Here is a 20,128-nt window from a genome sequence, read left to right as displayed (position 1 = left end):
AATAATAATGGGCCTCGCAGTTGGTGGCAATGTATGAATATCACAATACTTTAGTCATAAAACATAATTTAAAGATAATAGTCCTGTCCCAGGTTTTAATGGCCTGGTTTCTTATTTCTTCATGGTAAATGTGTTCCTATTCCCTTTCTTATGTTTTACTATATAAATTCTGAATATTATTTCCTACTTTTAATGTCTTATATGGATATTATAAGATTATGTTTAAATGACAAATGCATTTTACTATCTCTGAATATATCATTATCATCTTAATCTAATTTCAAAATTGACACAAAAAACAACTACTTTGCAGAAGTACCATAAAATTTATCTGGTATGAAGTGCTAAATTTATAATGAGGTTCATAATAATCACTTTACAGCTGAACACAGTATTTAGAAATTACGGCTACCGTGAGTGGTCGTCGATGTTGTTGAGCAGTGTCGTTAAGGAGTGTCCTAGTCTTTGCTCTCCCGTGGGCTCTAGCCCTCCAGGCTCCAGTGTCCATGAGATTTCCTAAGCAAAACTACTGGAATGGGCTGCTATTGCCTTCTCCAGGGGATCTTCCTGACCCAGGGGTTGAACTCGTTTCCTGCACTGGCAGACAGATTCTTTACTGCTGAGCCAACAGAGGAGCCTATCATGAATGGTAGATCAGTTAAAATAAAACTGTGTTCAGTCGCTAAGCTGTGTCCCGACTCACTGTAACTCCATTGCCTACAGCACGCCAGGCTTCCCTATCTTTCACTGTCTCTGGGAGTTTGCTCAGATTCATGTCCCTTGAGTAGGTGATGCTATTTAACCATCTCATCAAAATAAAATATTATAATAAATATTTAAAAATCTAATAGTAGTGCCCCAAAACATTTAATTTATAAGTAGCAAATACTCAGACTCTGTACTTAAGCTCATTCACTATCAAATATCCAAGTCCAGAAGTGGTCAACTTCTTCCTATGTTTTTCTCTTGTGACTATGATTTAAAGAATCTGCCCAAGTGCAGGAGACCTGGGATCAATCCCTAAGTTGGGAAGATCCTCTGGAGTAGGAAATGCCAACCTGCTCTAGTACTGTTGCCTGGAGAATTCCAAGGACAGAGGAGTCTGATTGGCTATAGTCCATGGAGTCACAAAGAGTAGGACATGACAGAGTGAGTAACACTTTTCACTTTGTTTTCACATAGACTTAAAGATGAAGTTTAAAATTAAAAAAAAAATGCTATAAAAGTATTTCTCTGATGTTGTTATGAAATAATTGGTTGTTAGCAAGACCTGCTAATGGTGGAGAAATACCCATGAGTTCCAATTAGCCACACCTAAGAAACTTCATAGACTTTACCCACAAATAGGATACATGGTAGTGCTTTTAAGACTTATCCAAAGGTACCATCAAGAGACATTGAGTGAGCTGGCATTTTTAATCTCATGACTTTACTTCTTTCCTGGTGAACTAACAGCTGCGTGGAGCCTGGCCATGGCACTAGGTCAGACACTCTCATTGGTGAGATTATTTTTTGAAATCACACAATCATATATTCTCAGGTATAAATGTATGTCTCAAATCATATCATCACTGCTGATCCAAATTTACCTGAGGTTTCAAACTTTCTTAAGCATGCAAAACATCAAGAAAGGTAGAGTTGACTATAGTACTAGCAATTTAGAAGTAAAAATATTTTAGAATCTTTTTTTCTTATTGATATGTATTTAAATTAGTTGATAATAATACAATTAGCTACAATGAGATAAGTTAGAATAACTATACAATTTAAATATGCATCCAAAATTTTCCTCACTTAATATTATAGCTGATAATTTTTTCACATTGCACAATTTTTAAAAGCATCTCTGTTAAAAGCTGCATATTATTCAAAAAGATCCACTATAGTTTAATTGTCCTTTTCTCCATTATCATTTTCTTCCACACCCTTTCTAAATTTTCCACAGCTGTTAGTGACTATGTTGACCATATTTGTAAATAATGATGTTTCCCTTAAAATATTTTACATTAAGCTTTATTCCAAGAAAAAGTATTATGGAGCTAAAAAAAATTTAAAAAGTAACTTATTTTGCTTCATAGTTGTTTATAAAGCACTTTTGTGAATTGTGTCTAATTCTTACTTTATTTACACTGTCTCTTCTGTGATCTGCTGGGAGATCCCGCTAACAAAGGAGGAAGTTCAGCGAAACTGGTGTGTTGTGTTCCCACATATGCATACAATTTTCATCTTGGAAAATTAAAAGAAATAATGTTTCTATCTGTTTATCTCTGAAAAGACATGCTGTATGGAATGTGTTTCATTATGTTTATTTCTCTTCTCTTTGGCAGATTTATAACCCCAAATTGTATTAGTTACACATCCTGTAACCAGGAATGATTGGAGACGGCTGCTGTGGGAAAACAGGAGAAGAAGGCATGAGGATGCATGGAGCAGAAACATAAAGGAGTGGGAAGCTCATGCAGGTCATGGATAGATGTGCTGCCTCTTTGATGATACAATTTCAAGGATTAAGTTCATTCAATAGCATCACTGTTCATGATTTTATGTGAGCAACATACATTAATGTGCACAGCAAGGGTTCAATAAATGTTTGATGAAGGAATCTGTAGTAAGAGTTAATAGTAAGTAATGGATTTTATACATGTTTTGATAGTTGGTGTATTGATATATATGTTTTTTGTATAGTGTATTAGGTATCACTCTAATTTATCTGGCAGAGTATTTTTTCCTGTTCTCCTTGTTAAATTTTTATTGTTAAAGCTTTGAAAATAAGGATTTCCTATGCTTGATAGATCCTTGTGTGTTGAACATCTATGAAAGAGTTTATGTTTTAATCCAAGTCTTCTAAAGCTATAAATTTATAGAATACAACTATGCTAAATTATATGTGGGGCAGAATTTTGAAGAATAAAAAATATCAATAAATAAACACCCTATCTTGAAAGAAAAATAACCCAATATGTGTACTTTCTTAGAAGCAATTAAATACTTTCATGGTTACTCTCGGGAGTGTGTCAGAAATTGTTATACAGGAGTGTAGCTTCCTTCAAATGTTTATGTTTCTTATAAAGTAGAGAGATTACAGATGAACAGAGTTGGAGGACAAGAGCACTGGAATTCCTGCTGAGTTTATGGTTTGGGGAAGCAGACATATGCTTACCCTTCGAGAATGGCCATTTAATACCAAGCCCTTACTCATCACCCATTAGGTTTCAGGCAGCGCAGGCATTCCGGGCACTATGGTAAGTGATGAATAGCTTATGTGTCCTGGTAGGTACAGGGGAGAATGCGTCTCCAAGGACGTATACACACCTCACTAAATTCCCTCCATGTCATAGGTACTTCTTGATCATATTTTTTTCTTTCTGCAGTTTGACCCGAGGGTTGGAATATAAATTCTCATGGAAGAGAGAAGAACTCTTTCTTGTGTATAGCACTTCTCAGCTTTCAAGATACCTCTGAAAATTGCAATTTGTTACTTCACAGACACAGAGTAGGGCTTGGGAAGCATGGGGCACTGAGGTGACTTAGTCCAACGGAGTTGGAACCAGTAGGAGAATCCAGATCTCATGTAGGAAGCCCAGTGTTTTCTTGGCAAATTACACATCAAATGTGGCCCTACTGATGTTTTACAGGTGACAGGTACTAGATGTCTGAAGAGATGCAAAATACCATGGTGAAAATAAGAAAGAATTGAAATGAGTACAGGGCAAAAGTTCCAAGGGCATGCTGCACAGTGACGATTTTGTTCTAAGAAAGTCAGATCACAAGCCTTTCGTGATTAATGAGTATCATTCTTTATCCCAGGAAGCTGTCGCTTACTGAATGGATGTCCTCAGGCCTCCCAACAATGTGACAGAATTTGTTCTCCTGGGACTCACACAGAATCCACATGTGCAGAAAATCCTCTTTATTGTCTTTCTGTTCATTTTCCTCTTCACTGTGCTGGCCAACCTGCTCATTGTCATCACCATCTCCCTCAGCCCCACGCTTTCTGCTCCCATGTACTTCCTTCTCACTTACTTGGCCTTATTAGATGCCTCCTTCACATCTGTCACCACCCCCAAACTGATTGTTGACTTACTTCATCAAAGAAGAACCATCTCCTGGGGAGGATGCCTGACTCAGCTCTTTTTAGAACACTTCCTGGCAGCATCAGAGGTCATCGTCCTCACGGTCATGGCCTATGACCGCTATGTGGCCATCTGCAAGCCTCTGCACTACACGACCATCATGCGACAGGGGCTCTGCCAGCTCCTGGTGGTGGTGGCCTGGATTGGGGGGATCCTGCATGCCACTGTGCAGATTCTTTTCTTGATGGACTTGACCTTCTGTGGTCCCAATGTCATTGACCACTTCACGTGTGATTTCTTCTCACTGTTGGAACTTGCCTGCAGTGACACCTACATACCTGGAATCGTGGTGGCAGCCAACAGTGGGGCCATGTGCTTGCTCATTTTTTCCTGCTCCTCATCTCCTACATAGTCATCCTGAGCTCCCTGAAATCCCATGGCTCTGAAGGACGGCACAAGGCCCTCTCTACATGTGGCTCCCACTTTACAGTAGTGGTGCTCTTCTTTCTGCCTTCTGTGTTCACCTACACACGTCCTGTGGCCACGTACCCTGCGGACAAGTGGGTGACTGTGTTCTCTGCAATCCTCAGTCCCATGTTAAATCCTATCATTTACACAGTGAGAAACGCAGAGGTGAAAAATGCCATGAGGGATCTGATGAAGAGAAGAGTAGTGTCGGTGTTCAGAATGCCATAAAGTGGTGATTTATATACATAGGGATAATTAAGTGTGAATACTCAGTTGCTAAGTCATGTCAGACTCTTTGCAACCTCATAGACTGTCACCAGCCAGACTCCTCTGTCCATGGGATTTCCCAGGCAAGAATACTGGAGAGGGTTGTCATTTCCTTCACCAGAGGATCTGTGCAAACTGGGATCAAACTAGCATCTTCTGCATTGGCAGGCAGAGTCTTCACCATCGAGACACCAGGAAAGCCCACGTTGTTTTTGTTGTTTGGTCACTAAGTTGTGTCTGATCTTTGCCACCTCATGGACAGTAGCATGCCAGGCTCCTCTGTCCTCCACTATTTCCCAGATTTTCTCAGATTCATGTCCATTGAGTCAGTGATGCTGTCTAACCACCTTATCTTCTGCTGCCTCTTTTCTCCTTTTGCCTTCAATCTTTCCCATCATCAGGGTCTTTTCCAATGAGTTGATCCTTTCTATCAGATGGCCAAAGTGTTGGAGCTTCAGCTGCAGCATCAGTTCTTCCAGTTAATAGTTAGGATTGATTTCCTGTATGATTGATTTCTTTGATCTCCATGCAGTCCAAGGGAGTCTCAAGAGTATTCTCCAACACCACAGTTCAAAAGCATTGATTCTTCAGCATGCAGCCTTCTTTATGGTCCAATGCTCACATCTGTTGGAAACACCATAGCTTTGACCATATGGACATTTGTTTGCAAAGTGACATCTCTGCTTTTTAATATGCTGTACGTATGTCATAGCTTTACCTCCAGGTAGCAATTGTCTTTTAACTTCATGGCTGCAGTCTAGTTCTGCAGGGAATCAATCTGATTGTGATATTGACCATATGGTGATGTCCACATGTAGAGTCATCTCTTGGGTCATTTAAAAGGGTGTTTGCTATTGCCAGTGTATTTTCTTGACAAAACTCTGTTAGTCTTTGCCCTTTTTCATTTTGTACTCCAAGACCAAACTTGCCTGTTATTCTGAATATCTCCTGACTTTCTACTTTTGCATTCCAATCCCCTGTGATAAAAAGGATATCTTTTCTTGGTATTAGACCTAGAAGGTCTTGTAGGTCTTCACAGGGTCAATCAACTTCAGCTTCTTCAGCTTCAGTAGTTGGGACATAGACTTGTGCTACACTGATGTCGAATGGTTTGCCTTGGAAGCAAACTGAGATGAGTCTGTTGTTTTACAGATTGCCCCAGTACTGCATTTCTTATTCTTTTTTTCTAACTCTAAGGGCTATTCCATTTCTTCTAAGGGATTCTTGTCCACATCAGTAGATATAATGGTCATCTCAATTAAATTCAAGTCCCTTTTAGTTCATTGATTCCTAAGATGTCTATGTTCAATCTTGCCATCTCCTGCTTGACCACATCCAATTAACCTTGATTCATGGACCTAACATTCCAGGTTTCTATGCGATATTTTTCCTTGCAGCATCAGACTTTACTTTTACCACCAGATGCATCCACAATTGAGTGTCATTTCTGCTTTGCCCCAGCTGCTTCATTCTTCCTGAAGCTATTAGTAATTGCCCTCCATGCTTCCCCGGTAGTATATTGGATACCTTCTGACCGGGGGGCTCATCTTCTAGTGTCACATCTTTTTGCTTTTTCATATGTTCATGGGGTTCCCCTGGTAGGAATACTGGAGTGGGTTGCCATTTCTTCCTCCAGTGGACCATACTTTGTCAGAACTCTTCACTATAATCCATCCATCTTGGGTGGCCCTACATGGCATGGCTTATAGCTTCTTTGAGTTGTGCAAACTGCTTTATCAAGACAAGGCTGTGATCCATGAAGGGACTGAATAAGACTATAACTACTTTACTAAATTGTCAGTCTCTGTTGTGAAATCTATTATATGAATATAATACTCATACAAGGAGAAATTTTCATATGATATTACCCTGTTTTATTAATTACAGTGTCCTCAGCCATAGCATATTTTCAGTATTAAAATAGGTAATATTATCCAATGTAATAATTGGATAAATATTTAAACACTATATCTGAATTGGTGGTGAATTTTTATATATAGACCAAGCATCAAGTCAGAATATATTGAATGCTAAATAAAAAGAGAGAAAAACTTGCAATGACAAGTAGAAAAATACATGATAAATTCATCTTTGCTGAAGCAAAACAACTGGTCTGGTACTTTGTTCTTAACTGTAAATAGTCTGAAAATGGTTATAAAATATTTTTCCTTCTATCACTGTCACATCTTCAGTTCAGTTCAGTCACTTAGTCGTGTTCAACTCTTTGTGACCCCATGGACTGCAACACGCCAGGCTTCCCTGTCCAACACCAACTCCCAGAGCCTGCTCAAAATCATGTCCATTAAGTCAGTGATGCCATCCAACCATCTCATCACAACTTACAGACCTTAATCAGTGATACGGTTTAGTAGTGTTTCTACACAGAGAATGAGATGGTTGGATTCCATCACAGACTCAAAGGACATGAGTCTGAGCAAGTTCTGGGAGACAGTGAAGGACAGGGAAGCCTGGCATGCTGCAGTCCATGGGATCACAAAGAGTTGGACACAACTGAGAGACTGAACTGAACTGAACTGAAGCTGGGGATTATTGAGGGAGACATTGCCTGCACAGGTCACAAAGAGTCGGACATGACTGAGCCACTGAACAACAACATCATTTTAAATTTAGTGGAAAAATCCCGGTGTACTTAACTGAGCAAGAATCACTTTTGGACAGATTCCAGTTCTAAGATTTAATGATCTATATAGTTAGAAGTGGATAAAATGTACAGTGATCTTCAACTCTACTGGGGCAAAAAGATGATACCCTTTTAACAAATGTTATAAAATTTGCGGGAGGTCCTTCATTAGCCTTAAAGCAATGCATAAAAGAAAGAAAATAATGTCTCCCAAAATTTCAAGTTATCTAGTCTGGCCACACCAACATGACAGAATGAGAAGAACTAAGCAACTGAATGGTATTTTCTATTTTGAATTTAGTAAGAAAAGTAGTTACTAAAATAAATTTCCCTAGGGAATAATCTACAGTGTAAATAATAACAGTTTTCTGAATAATCAGAGACTCCATGGAGAAAATGGAGACACAGTTAAATGAAATAAAATATTTCTACAAATAATAATGCAGTCTGTCACACTATCTTGTCATCATGGATGAAAGATGAATTCAGAGTAACTTAAAAAGTCTTCAGTTACACAGAAGCCTCCATATCACATCACATCAAGCCTCCATATGGTGACAAAAAACACCTGATATTGGGAATCGGGCTTCGCAACTATGCAACTTTATTATGTAAGACATTAAATTATTTTGAAATAAATAAAGTTTGATTCCAATTCTGGTTTTATCACTTAACATGCTTGACTTTTGGGAGATTAATGAGATGGGGTAAGCCTCATGTTCCTTGAATAAAAAATGGAGATTTCTGTCTTATTACAGTAAATGTGGAAAGTGATGCATTAAACTGTAGCACAGGAGAGATGACAATCAGAACAAGACTGAAAGAGAAACAATTGTTTGGGCTGCTTCAGGAAAGCCAACTGCTAGAGGCGGAGCAAAGGTAGACCTAGCTCCCAGGATGCTACTGCAGAGGCCGGGAGTTGGGGCAGGAATGGTCCTATCGGGGACACGCTCTGAAAGCAGAGACAACTCGATTTCCAAAGGCAAGAATGAGTCGTGGAAAATCAATAAGGGAGTGAAGAGCACTGTGAGATTTATTGTCTGAGCAATGGCATTGAAGTGGGTACCATTTAACGAGATAGGCTGCACTTTTGCATTATATATACTAAATTGATAGTCAAATGCAGATGTCCAGAACTGGAGATATGGCATACACAAATCTGAAATAAGGGTAGATGTCAGAACTAGAAATGCAGCGTTTGATAGCCTCAGCATTCATGTCAGGAAATGGGAACATCCAAGTAAGGAGCCACTGAACGGCATCTCAGTGGTTTCTTATACAATCCGAGTCAATGATCTATTCACAGTTTGATCTATTCACGCTTGATGTGTAAATTCCTTTGTGCTTCAATAATTTTGCCTTTGTGACTGCATAATGGTACATATTTCTATATAATTCCCTTTCCATCTTTATTTGTTCTATCACTATTTCTTTAAATCTGAACTAAATTCTCTGATTTCAGTTTGATGGATATATTCCCACCCTGTAACCCTTAGTATTTTGCCCATATTTTTATAATAGCTGTTTTTCCATTGGACTGGAATTTTTTGATGCATCTTTATATGTTATATCCTGGGGACAGGGAACTAGGCCTTTTCAAACTTGGTCATCACAATGTGTGTGCCACATTGGACATAAACTGGTACACTATACTCCTGGTTTGGGCTTCCCAGTTGGGGCTAGTGGTAAAGAGCCAGTGCAGGAGACAAGAGACCCAAGTGTGATCCTTGGATCGGAAGGATTCCGTGGAGAACATAACAACCCACTCCAGTATTCTTGCCTGGAGAATCCCAAGAGCAGAGAGCCTGGTAGCTACTGTCCATAGGGTCATAAAGACCTGGCCATGACTGGAGTGACTTAGCACCCATGCGGTGTTTTAATTGATTGGATAAAGGAGAAGATTAACTTACAATATGTTAAAAATCCCCCCTCTTCTTTTATAACTTATCTGGTTCTAATGCATGACTTCAGTTTCTATACAGACAAGACAGAATGAAGGAACGATGTAACTTATTTCATCCTATTGGTCTTCACACAAAATCCAAAGGAGCAGAAAGTCTTTATTTAATTATCTGTCTAATATCAGAAACAGAGCTAGTACTCACACCTGCAGTCTTCAAAATCCAAATTTGATACTCTTTCAACCATTTCAAAGATATCAGAGAAAAGATATTTCATCAGAACCTCTTTCATATCACAGGAATTTAAAACTTGTCTTTTATAAATACATATCATAAAAGTTGTTTTTATGCTTAAAAGTCTAAGCAGTTGTTTCTAAGACAGCTGTTTGACTTACTAGTATCTAGGATGATGTGGACTGTTATATAGAAAGAAGCATATTACTATATAAGTGTTAGAATTTTTGCTTACATTTAGTTCCTTGAATTTGAAATCCTCTTTGAAAACTACTTTAGAAGATTATTTATAAGGAATAATAAAAACCAGATAAAAATCAATACTCCACAGTTAACCAAAGAAAGCATTTCTCAGCTCACTTACATAACTTAGAAGGCTTTGCTGTGAGTTAAATCTGGCTTTTTTCTAAACTGAAATGTGCTTTTAAAATGTGAGTGTGTGTATAAGTCACAGAAGTATGTGTAGTTCCCTTTTTTGACAGAAAGGTCCAGCCTCTGATTTCAAGGGTGCCGTGTGTTTATTTTTCACTTGGGGAGTTACTGCTTTACAATGTAGTGTTAACCTCAGTTCCGCAGCAGTGTATATATATGCACTCCCTCTCGCGCCTCGCTCCCACCTCCACTTCCCACCCCTCTAGATCATCCCAGAGCACTCAGCTGAGCTCCCTGTGTTCCACAGCCTTCCATCTTGCTGTTGTTTGGTTGCTATGTCGTGCCCGAGTCTTTGCAACCCCATGGGCTACAGCATGCCAGGCTCTTTTGTCCACTATCTCCAAGAGTTTGCTCAAATTCGTGTCCATTGAGTCAGTGATGCTAGCTAACCATTGCATCCTCTGTCACCACCTTCTCCTTTTCCCTTCAGTCTTTCACAGCTTCCCACTGGCTAGCTGTTTTACACATAATAGTATATTATTTGAGAAATTAATGGACTCCATGATAGAAAAATATTCAGAAAGCATATTATTAGGAATACATGATAGAGAGTGAGAAAACCACTTTTGGAAACAGGAGTTACAGTATGCAACTTTATACTCTAGAGCCTTAAACAGTTCTCCCTATTTCTGTAAGTAGTTTACTTAGGTAAACTGCAAGTTGTTTCCAAGTTCTGTCTTTCTACCCAAGCTAATATGTTTATTGTCATAAATTTTGTGATTTTTGCTTCTACTTCAATTAGAAGCAACACTGGAAGGTTTATGATACCACAGCCTACCTCCCAGAACTTTTCATTCCTCGTAAACAACATAGGAGATGTCCTTCTGGGATGAAAATTCCTTCGGATGGACTAATACATCATGAGCTCTCTCTTGACTGCTTTGCTATCTTGAGAATATGTTTCTCTACCTATTGAAGTTCATGAATCTGCCCATAAGAACATTTTGATACATATCTGTTATTTTTGTATGAAATTAACCCCTAAAACTATCAAACATCAAAACAGACCTCAACTACTTTCTGATCAGCTGTGACATGATCCATACATTTTTGTTTTTCTGCTTTCTTTCTGGTTTGCCTTTCAAGTGGAGAATCTATGCTACTATCTCTCCAGGATTTATAAATCACCTTAGATTTGTATTCTAGAAACAGACTGCCTGGCATAGCCCCAGAATTCTTCTTTGAAAAGTATTTTCATGGACAATCTTCACTGTTTTACGTCTAAATCTGCTCTCTTTCCCTTTTATGCTTCTCTAAAGCCTTGGGGAACTGGACTAGAGAGATTTAGGGGTTCTCAAGCAATCTCTCTACCCAGCACTGTAGCTATTAAAGTCAAGGTTGGACGAACATTGAATGGGCCATGGTTGAATGGATTTCAGTTTTTCATGAAGTTGGGGATGGTGACTTTGTCAGTACACGCTAATTCTGTGATTTGACTTTCTTTCACTCCAGTGTTGAAAGAGCAAGTTAAAGACAATTCCATGATGATACTTCTGCAAAATTCATATCCCCCAGAGATCTTTAGACAGGTTACAATCCTCATTGAAACTGTTTTGGCATCTGCTATCACAGATACTATTGCAGAACTATAATGTTACAGTGTCCAATCAGATTAGGTTTGGTCATGTGTTTTCAGTTTTCTTAAACTGTTTTCCTTCATGACACATTCTGCTCACAGTGATCACAATCGCTGGGGTCAATCTAGAGTTATCTACAATTTATTTTTCTTCTTATTAAAGAAAGCATATTTTAATATCTTGAAGTAGCTGTGATTTCACATAAAATATTTCTGAATTGAATTTATTTGCAAGTAATTTTAATATCAGCTTTATTTATTTTACTAAGTAATTATAGTGGACTTCACAATTGGTGGCAGCATAAGAGTCTCATGACACTTTAGTCATAAAAAATATAATTTAAAGATAGGTGTCCTGCCCCAGGATTCAGTTGTATGGCTTCTTATTTTCCCTTGGTAAATTGTGTCTTTATTCCTTTTCTTATATTTTCTTGTACAAATTGTGAGTATTATTTCCTATTTTTTATATTCTGTAGGTATGCTGCAGGATTAAATTTAAATGGTAAGTGCATTCTACCATATTTGGATATATTTGAACAATGGAATAATTTTCATTATTATCATGTTAGTCTAATTCCAGAACTGGAAAAAGAAACAACTATTTTGAAGAAGTACTGTAAACCTTATCTAGCATGAAGTGTTAAAAATATAAAGGGTTCATAATAATCATTTAATGTACACCTGAAAGCAATATTTGGAAATGATGATTACCATGACTGGTAGATCAGTAAAAATAAAATATTATGATAAAATCTAAAAATCAGATAGCTACACACCTAAGTATTTTATTTATATAGTATCAAAAATTAATACTCGGTTTTTAAGCTCATTTAGTATCAAGTATGCAAGTTTGTAAGTGGTCATCTTGGTGCTTTTTTATTTTGTGATGATGTTTTGTTTTCATGGAGACTTAAGGATTACTTAAAATTAAAGATGAATATTGTAAAAGCTCTCCTCTGATGTTCAGATGCCTTATTTGAAATAACTGGGTTATTGGCAAGACCTGCTAATGATGGAGAAATACCCTTGAAGTCAATTAGCCACAGAGAAGAAACTTCTAGACTTTGCCCAAAAAGAGGATATGTGGTAGTGTTTTCAAGGCTTATCCAAAGATACCATTTATAAATCAACAAAGACACTTATTGCAGCTGAGCTAGTTGGCATTTTTAATCTTATAACTTAACACTTCTTTCCTAGTGAACTAGCAGCTGCCTGGGGCTTGACCATGGAGCTATGTCAGACATATTCATAGGTGAGATTACTTTTTGAAATTATATAATCTTAGATTCTCATATTTAAATGCATGTTGCAGATCATATAATCACTGCTCATCCAAACTTACCTGAGATTTAAATCCTTCTTCAGTGCACAAAGCATCAAGTGAGGTATACTCAACTACAGTACTAACAATTTAGAGGTAAAAATATTTTGGGGTCTTTTGTATTATAAATATATATTTAAATTCATTAGAAGAATAATATAATTAGTTACAATGAAATAACAGAGTTTCTATACAATTCAAATGTGCATCCAAAATTTCCCCATTATTATTACAACTTCAGAAATTTTCAATGATAATGCACAATTTTAGATGCAGCTTTGTTAAAAACTACATATTATTCAAAGAAAGTGATTATATTTTAATTATTTTGTTCTTCACTTTTGAATATTCCACACTGTTTCTAATTTTCCATAGGTCTTAATAATTGTGTTGAACATATTTATACCTAGTGATCCTTCTCTTTAAAAAATATCTTACATTAGGGCTTATTCCTTGAAAAAGTATTGTGGAGTCAAAGAAAAGCAAAAAAGTAATTTACATTTCTTCATAGTTGTTATGTTTAATTCTTACTTTATTTACATTCTAGTCTGTTTTGATCTGTTGTGAGATCTTACCTCAGAATGGGGACTTGCAATGAAGCTGTTGCACTTTGATTTAAGATTTGTATAAAATTTTCATCTTAGATAATTAAAAATAAAGTTCTTTATTAATTTATCTTTGAAAGAGAAAGTTACATTTTGCCAAATACATTTTATTATATTTATTTCTCTTCTCTTTGACAAATGTACATCTCCAATTCTCTCACTCTATTAGTAATGTGGTATCCTGTAACTGGATTTCCCATGTGGCACTAGTGGAAAAGAACCTGACTGTCATTGTGGGAGACACAGAGACCATGGGTTCAGTCCCTGGGTGGGGAAGATTCCCCCGGAGGAGGGCATGGCAATCCACTCCAGTATTCTTGCCTGGAGAATCCCATGGACAGAAGAGCCTGGCAGGCTACAGTCCATGGGGTCTCAAAGTGTCAGACATGACTGAAGCAACTTAGCACCCACTCCTCCTGTAACTAGGAGTGATGGATACTGGATGCTATAAAAGATGGGAGAAAGCTTGAGAAGGAGTGGGAAGGTCATTCATATTACAGATGGGTGTGCTGCTGCTGTTTGGTAATAGAATTTCAGGCATTAATAACAGTTGATAATGACACATTTATGACATATTGTGAACAACATACACAACAACAACAACATAATATATATAGTAAGTATCCAGTAAATATTCCTTGAATGAATGAACTTGTAGTAGGAACTAATAAGTAATGGATTTTGTATTATAAAGAAAGCTGAGGACCGAAGACTTGATGCTTTTGAACTGTGGTGTTGGAGAAGACTCTTGAGAGTCCGTAGGACTGCAAGGAGATCCAGCCAATCCAGCTTAAAGGAAATCAGTCCTGAGTATTCATTGGAAGGACTGATGCTGAAGCTGAAACTCCAATACTTTGGCCACCTGAGGCAAAGAACTGACTTATTGGAAAAGACCCTGATGCTGGGAAAGATTGAAGGCAGGGGGAGAAGGGGATGACAGAGGATGAGATGGTTGGATGGCATCACCAACGTGATGGACATGAGTTTGAGTAAATTCTGGGAGTGGAGATGGACAGGGAGGCCTGGTTTGCTGCAGTTTATGGGGTTGCAAAGAGTCAGACATGACTTAGTGACTAAATTAACCAAATGCTATTTGCTATCATTGGGGTACATATATATATGTATATATATTTGCTACCATTGGGGTACATATATATGTATATATATATAGTGCATCGATGAAATTTTCTAGCCAACTCTTTCTGTTCTCCTCATTAATTTTTTTCTTATTTTTAGAACTTTGAAAATAAGGATTTTCTTTACCTGATCCTTGTGTATTGACACCTATGCAAGAATATTTTTTTATCAAGTCTACTGAAGTGGTAAATTCACAGAATATGACTATGTTAAATTGTATGTAGAACAGGAAATGGTAGCCCATTCCATTATTCTCGCTTGGAAAACTCCATGGATGTAGGAGCCGGGCGGGTCTACAGTCCATGGGATTGTAAAGATTTGGACACGACTGAGCGTGCATGAGCACGTGCATGCGCACGCGCACACCAAAACACACACACACACACGGAACATAATATTGAAGAATATAAATTACAAATTAGCACACTAATTATCTTGAAAGTAAAATGACTCAGAAAACGAACTTTCCAAGAGGCAATTAAATATTTCCATAATTACTTTAGAGAGTGTGTCAGTTCAGTTCAGTTCAGTCGCTCAGTCGTGTCCACCCCATGGACTGCAGCAGGCCAGGCCTCCCTGTCCATCACCAACTCCAAGAATTTACCCAAACATGTCCATTGAGTTGGTAATGCCATCCAACCATCTAATTCTCTGCTGTCCCCTTCTTCTCCCACCTTCAGTCTTTCCTAGCATCAGGGTCTTTTCCAACGAGTCAGCTCTTCGCATCAAGTGGCCAAAGTATTGGAGCTTCAACCTCAGTATCAGTCCTTCCAGTAAATATCAGGATGGACTGGTTGGATCTCCTTGCAGTCCAAGGGACACTCTAGACTCTTCTCCAACACCACAGTTCAAAACTATCAATTTACCAGTGCCTAGCTTTCTTTATAATCCGACTCTCACATCTATACATGACTACTGGAAAAATCATAGCTTTGACTAGACAGACATTTGTTGTCAAAGTAATGTCCCTGCTTTTTAGTATGTTGTCTAGGTTGGTCATAGCTTTTCTTCTAAGGAGAAAGCCTCTTTTAATTTCATGGCTGCAGTCACCATCTGCATTGATTTTGGAGCCCTCCAAAATAAAGTCTGTCACTGTTTCCCCAACTATTTGCCATGAAGTGATGGGACCAAATGCCATAATCTTAGTTTTCTGAATGTTGAGTTTTAAACCAACTTCTTCACTCAGAAACTATTAAATTGGAGTGCAGCTTCCTTTCAAATGTCTATTTAATTTTCTCATAAAGTAGAGAGATTATAGGTGGGCAGAGCTGGAGGAGAAGATCACTTGAATTTCATCTGAGATTATGGTTTGGGGAAGGAGGTATATGCTGATCCTTGGAGAAGGGCAATTCAGTGTCAAACACTCATCACCTAATAGGTTTCAGACACTGAGGATATTATGCCAGCCACTATGGTAGGGACAGTGATGAGACACACCTGAACAGCTAATGTGTTCTGGTAGGTACTAGTGAGTTTTTGTTACCAAGGACTTATGTACGTTTCCCTAAACTCCCTGTTTATGACAGACACTTGTTGTTTATGTGTTTTCTCTCCACAGATGTGAGATTTCAAATGCAAATTTTCAAGTAAGAGGAAATAACTCTGACTTGTGTGTAGCTCTTCTCAGCTTATAAGACACATCTGAAAATTACAGTTGCTAGCCTCACAAACACAGAGGAATTCATGGAAGTATGGAGCACTTAGATGACTTTGTAGAGTCACATAGAGTTGAAACCACTAGGAGAATCTAGATCTCATGGAGACAGCCCAGTGCTTTATCAGTAAATTATAACATCAAATGTTGTCCTAGGTAAATTATAACATAAAATGTTACAGGTGACAAGCTCTGAGTGTTTGAAGAAATGGAAAGCATCATGGAAAAAAGTAAGAAAGACTTGAAAGGAGAACTAGGGCAAATTACCAAGGATATGCGCCATAGTCACTGTGACTGCACTGTTTTTATTCTGAGATAGTCGGATTACAATGCTATCATGATTAACAAGTATCATTCTGTATTCTTTGTAGGTAATGCAGGCTCAGGAAGGTATTACTTGCTGAATGGATGTCCTCCGGCCTCCCAACAATGTGACTGAATTTGTTCTCTTGGGACTCACACAGAATCCACACCTGCAAAAAATACTCTTTGTTGTCTTTCTGTTCATTTTCCTGTTTACTGTGTTGGCCAACCTGCTCATTGTCATCACCATCTCCCTCAGTCCCACACTTTCTGCTCCCATGTACTTCTTTCTCACTTACTTGGCCTTATTAGATGCCCCCTTCACCTCTGTGAGCACGCCCAAAATGATCATTGACCTGCTGTTTCAGAGCAGAACCATCTCCTGGGGAGGCTGCCAAACTCAGCTCTTTTTGGAGCACTTCCTGGGAGGATCAGAGATCATTGTCCTCATGGCCATGGCCTATGACTGCTATGTGGCCATCTGCAAGCCTCTGCACTACACGACCATCATGAGACAGGAGCTCTGCCAGCTCCTGGTGGTGATGGCCTGGGTTGGGGGGATTCTGCATGGCACAGTCCAGATCCTTTTCTCAATGGACTTGACCTTCTGTGGTCCCAATGTCATTGACCACTTCATGTGTGATTTCTTCTCACTGTTGGAACTTGCCTGCAGTGACACATATAGGCTTGGAATAGTGGTGGCAGCCAACAGTGGGGCATGTGTTTGCTTATTTTTGTCATCCTAGTCACCTCCTACATAGCTATCTTGAACTCCTTGAAATCCCATGGCTCTGAAGGATGGCAAAAAGCCCTCTCTACATGTGGCTCCCACTTTATAGTAGTGGTTCTCTTTTTTGGTCCTTGTATATTCACCTACACACGTCCTGTGGCCATTTACCCTGTGGACAAGTGGGTGACTATGTTCTTTGCAATCCTCACTCCCATGTTAAATCCTATCATTTACACAGTGAGAAACACAGAGGTGAAAAAAGCTATGAAGAATCTGTTGAAGAGGAGAGTCACTTAGGATATTCAGGATGCCAAGAAAGTGATTATTTATATACATAGGAAGGGTTACACCTGTTTTAGATTGTGAAAAAGAAAGTTAATAAATTTTGCAGATCACTGATGAAAAAGAAAGGCCTATAAAATAATATTTGCTGAATATTTACTAACAGATTGATATTTATTTGGCATTTTGATAGCTTTTAAATTGCTTTGTCAAGGCTTCAATATTCACATTCATAGTTTCAGAATACTTAATTGAAACAACAACAATAAACTCCTAGTTCAATAACTGTAGAATATATTAGTCTCCAGTGTTTTATTCCTGTTTCAAATTCTCAACTATGTTACATGCATAAAATTGATTTTTCCTTAGGACCTTCATGTTAGAATCCCTGTTATTTTCTTAGGCTATCATAAATCCAGTAAAAGAAAATTCTTGATAGATACACGGGAAAGATGGGGAGAGAAAAACTCAATGTTGATTTTTTCTGTTAATTTATGAAATTCAACAAAAGAAACACCCACAGAATGAGGAAATAATAATTCACAATTTAATATTTTTAGCACAAAAACTAAGCCAGAATTTTGAAATTACTCTTCATTTGCTCCTAAATATCTTTAAATATGTTTATGGCTCACAGTTTTTCTTGAAGTTGAAGGAAATAGTTTCTTTTTCTGTACCAAGGATTGAGCCATTTGAAACTGGGGTGGGGGTTCAGTTCAGTTCAGTTCAGTCTCTCAGTCATGTCCGACTCTTTGCAATCCCAAGGATTGCAGCACACCAGGCCTCCCTGTTCATCACCAACTCCTGGAGTTTACTCAAACTCATGTCCATTGAGTCAGTGATGCCATCCAGCCATCTCATTCTCTGTCATCCCCTTCTCCTATAGCCTTCAATCTTTCCAAGCATCAGGGTCTTTTCCAATGAGTCAGCTCTTCACATCAGGTGGACAAAGTATTGGAGTTTCAGCTTCAACATCAGTCCTTCCAATGAACACCCAGGACTGATCTCCTTTAGGATGGACTGGTTGGATCTCCTTGCAGTCCAAGGGACTCTCAAGGAATCCGGATAGGAAAAGAAGAAGTGAAACTCTCTCTGTTTGCAGATGACATGATCCTCTACATAGAAAACCCAAAAGACTCTACCAGAAAATTACTAGAGCTCATCAACGAATATAGTAAAGTGGCAGGATATAAAATTAACACACAGAAATCTCTTGCATTTCTATACACTAACAATGAGAAAACAGAAATTAAGGAAACAATACCATTCACCATTGCAACAAAAAGAATAAAATACTTAGGAGTATAACTACCTAAAGAAACAAAAGACCTATACATAGAAAACTATAAAACACTGATGAAAGAAATCAAAGAGGACACAAACAGATGGAGAAATATACCGTGTTCATGGATTGGAAGAATCAATATTGTCAAAATGGCTATACTACCCAAAGCAATCTATAGATTCAATGTAATCCCTATCAAGCTACCAACGGTATTTTTCACAGAACTAGAACAAATAATTTCACAATTTGTATGGAAATACAAAAAAACCTCGAATAGCCAAAGTAATCTTGAGGAAGAAGAATGGAACTGGAGGAATCAACCTGCCTGACTTCAGACTATACTACAAAGCCACAGTCATCAAGACAGTGTGGTACTGGCACAAAGACAGAAATATAGATCAATGGAACAGAATAGAAAGCCCAGAGATAAATCCATGAACCTATGGTCACCTTATCTTCGACAAAGGAGGCAAGAATATACAATGGAAAAAAGACAATCTCTTCAAAAAGGGGTGTTGGGAAAACTGGTCAACCACTTGTAAAAGAATGAAACTAGAACACTTTCTAATACTATACACAAAAATAAACTCAAAATGGATTAAAGATCTAAATGTAAGACCAGAAACTATAAAATTCCTAGAGGAGAACATAGGCAAAACCCTCTCCGACATAAATCACAGCAGGATCCTCTATGACCCACATCCCAGAATATTAGAAATAAAAGCAAAAATAAACAAATGGGACCTAATGAAACTTAAAAGCTTTTGCACAACAAAGGAAACTATAAGCCAAGGTGAAAAGACAGCCCTCAGATTGGGAGAAAATAATAGAAAACGAAGCAACAAAGGATTAATCTCAAAAATATACAAGCAACTCCTGAAGCTCAATTCCAGAAAAATAAATGACCCAGTCCAAAAATGGGCCAAAGAACTCAACAGACATTTCTCCAAGGAAGACATACAGATGGCTAAAAAACACATGAAAAGATGCTCAACATCACTCATTATCAGAGAAATGCAAATCAAAACCACAATGAGGTACCATTACATGCCAGTCAGGATGGCTGCTATCCAAAAGTCTACAAGCAATAAATGCTCGAGAGGGTGTGGAGAAAAGGGAACCCTCTTACACTGTTGGTGGGAATGCAAACTAGTACAGCCGCTATGGAGAACAGTGTGGAGATTTCTTAAAAAACTGGAAATAGAACTGCCATATGACC

General features: G+C 38.1%; 1 protein-coding gene and 1 pseudogene across 1 annotated transcript; both read left to right on the top strand.

Annotated features, from left to right (window-relative positions):
- Positions 1-3,377: 3,377 nt before the first annotated feature.
- LOC110150351 (olfactory receptor 4C3D-like) lies at positions 3,378-4,801 on the top strand. Its single transcript, XM_020913271.2, is given in 2 exon segments — positions 3,378-4,459; positions 4,462-4,801. Coding segments are annotated over 2 exon segments (942 nt in total). The 5' UTR covers positions 3,378-3,825; the 3' UTR covers positions 4,770-4,801.
- An 11,912-nt stretch (positions 4,802-16,713) lies between these two features.
- On the top strand, positions 16,714-17,639 carry LOC139036989 (olfactory receptor 4C3D-like; annotated as a pseudogene).
- The last annotated feature ends 2,489 nt before the right edge of the window (positions 17,640-20,128 follow it).

This window comes from Odocoileus virginianus, chromosome 10 (assembly GCF_023699985.2).
Source record: "Odocoileus virginianus isolate 20LAN1187 ecotype Illinois chromosome 10, Ovbor_1.2, whole genome shotgun sequence".
Lineage (NCBI taxonomy): Eukaryota > Metazoa > Chordata > Mammalia > Artiodactyla > Cervidae > Odocoileus > Odocoileus virginianus.
This window is presented reverse-complemented; position numbering and strand designations above follow the sequence as displayed.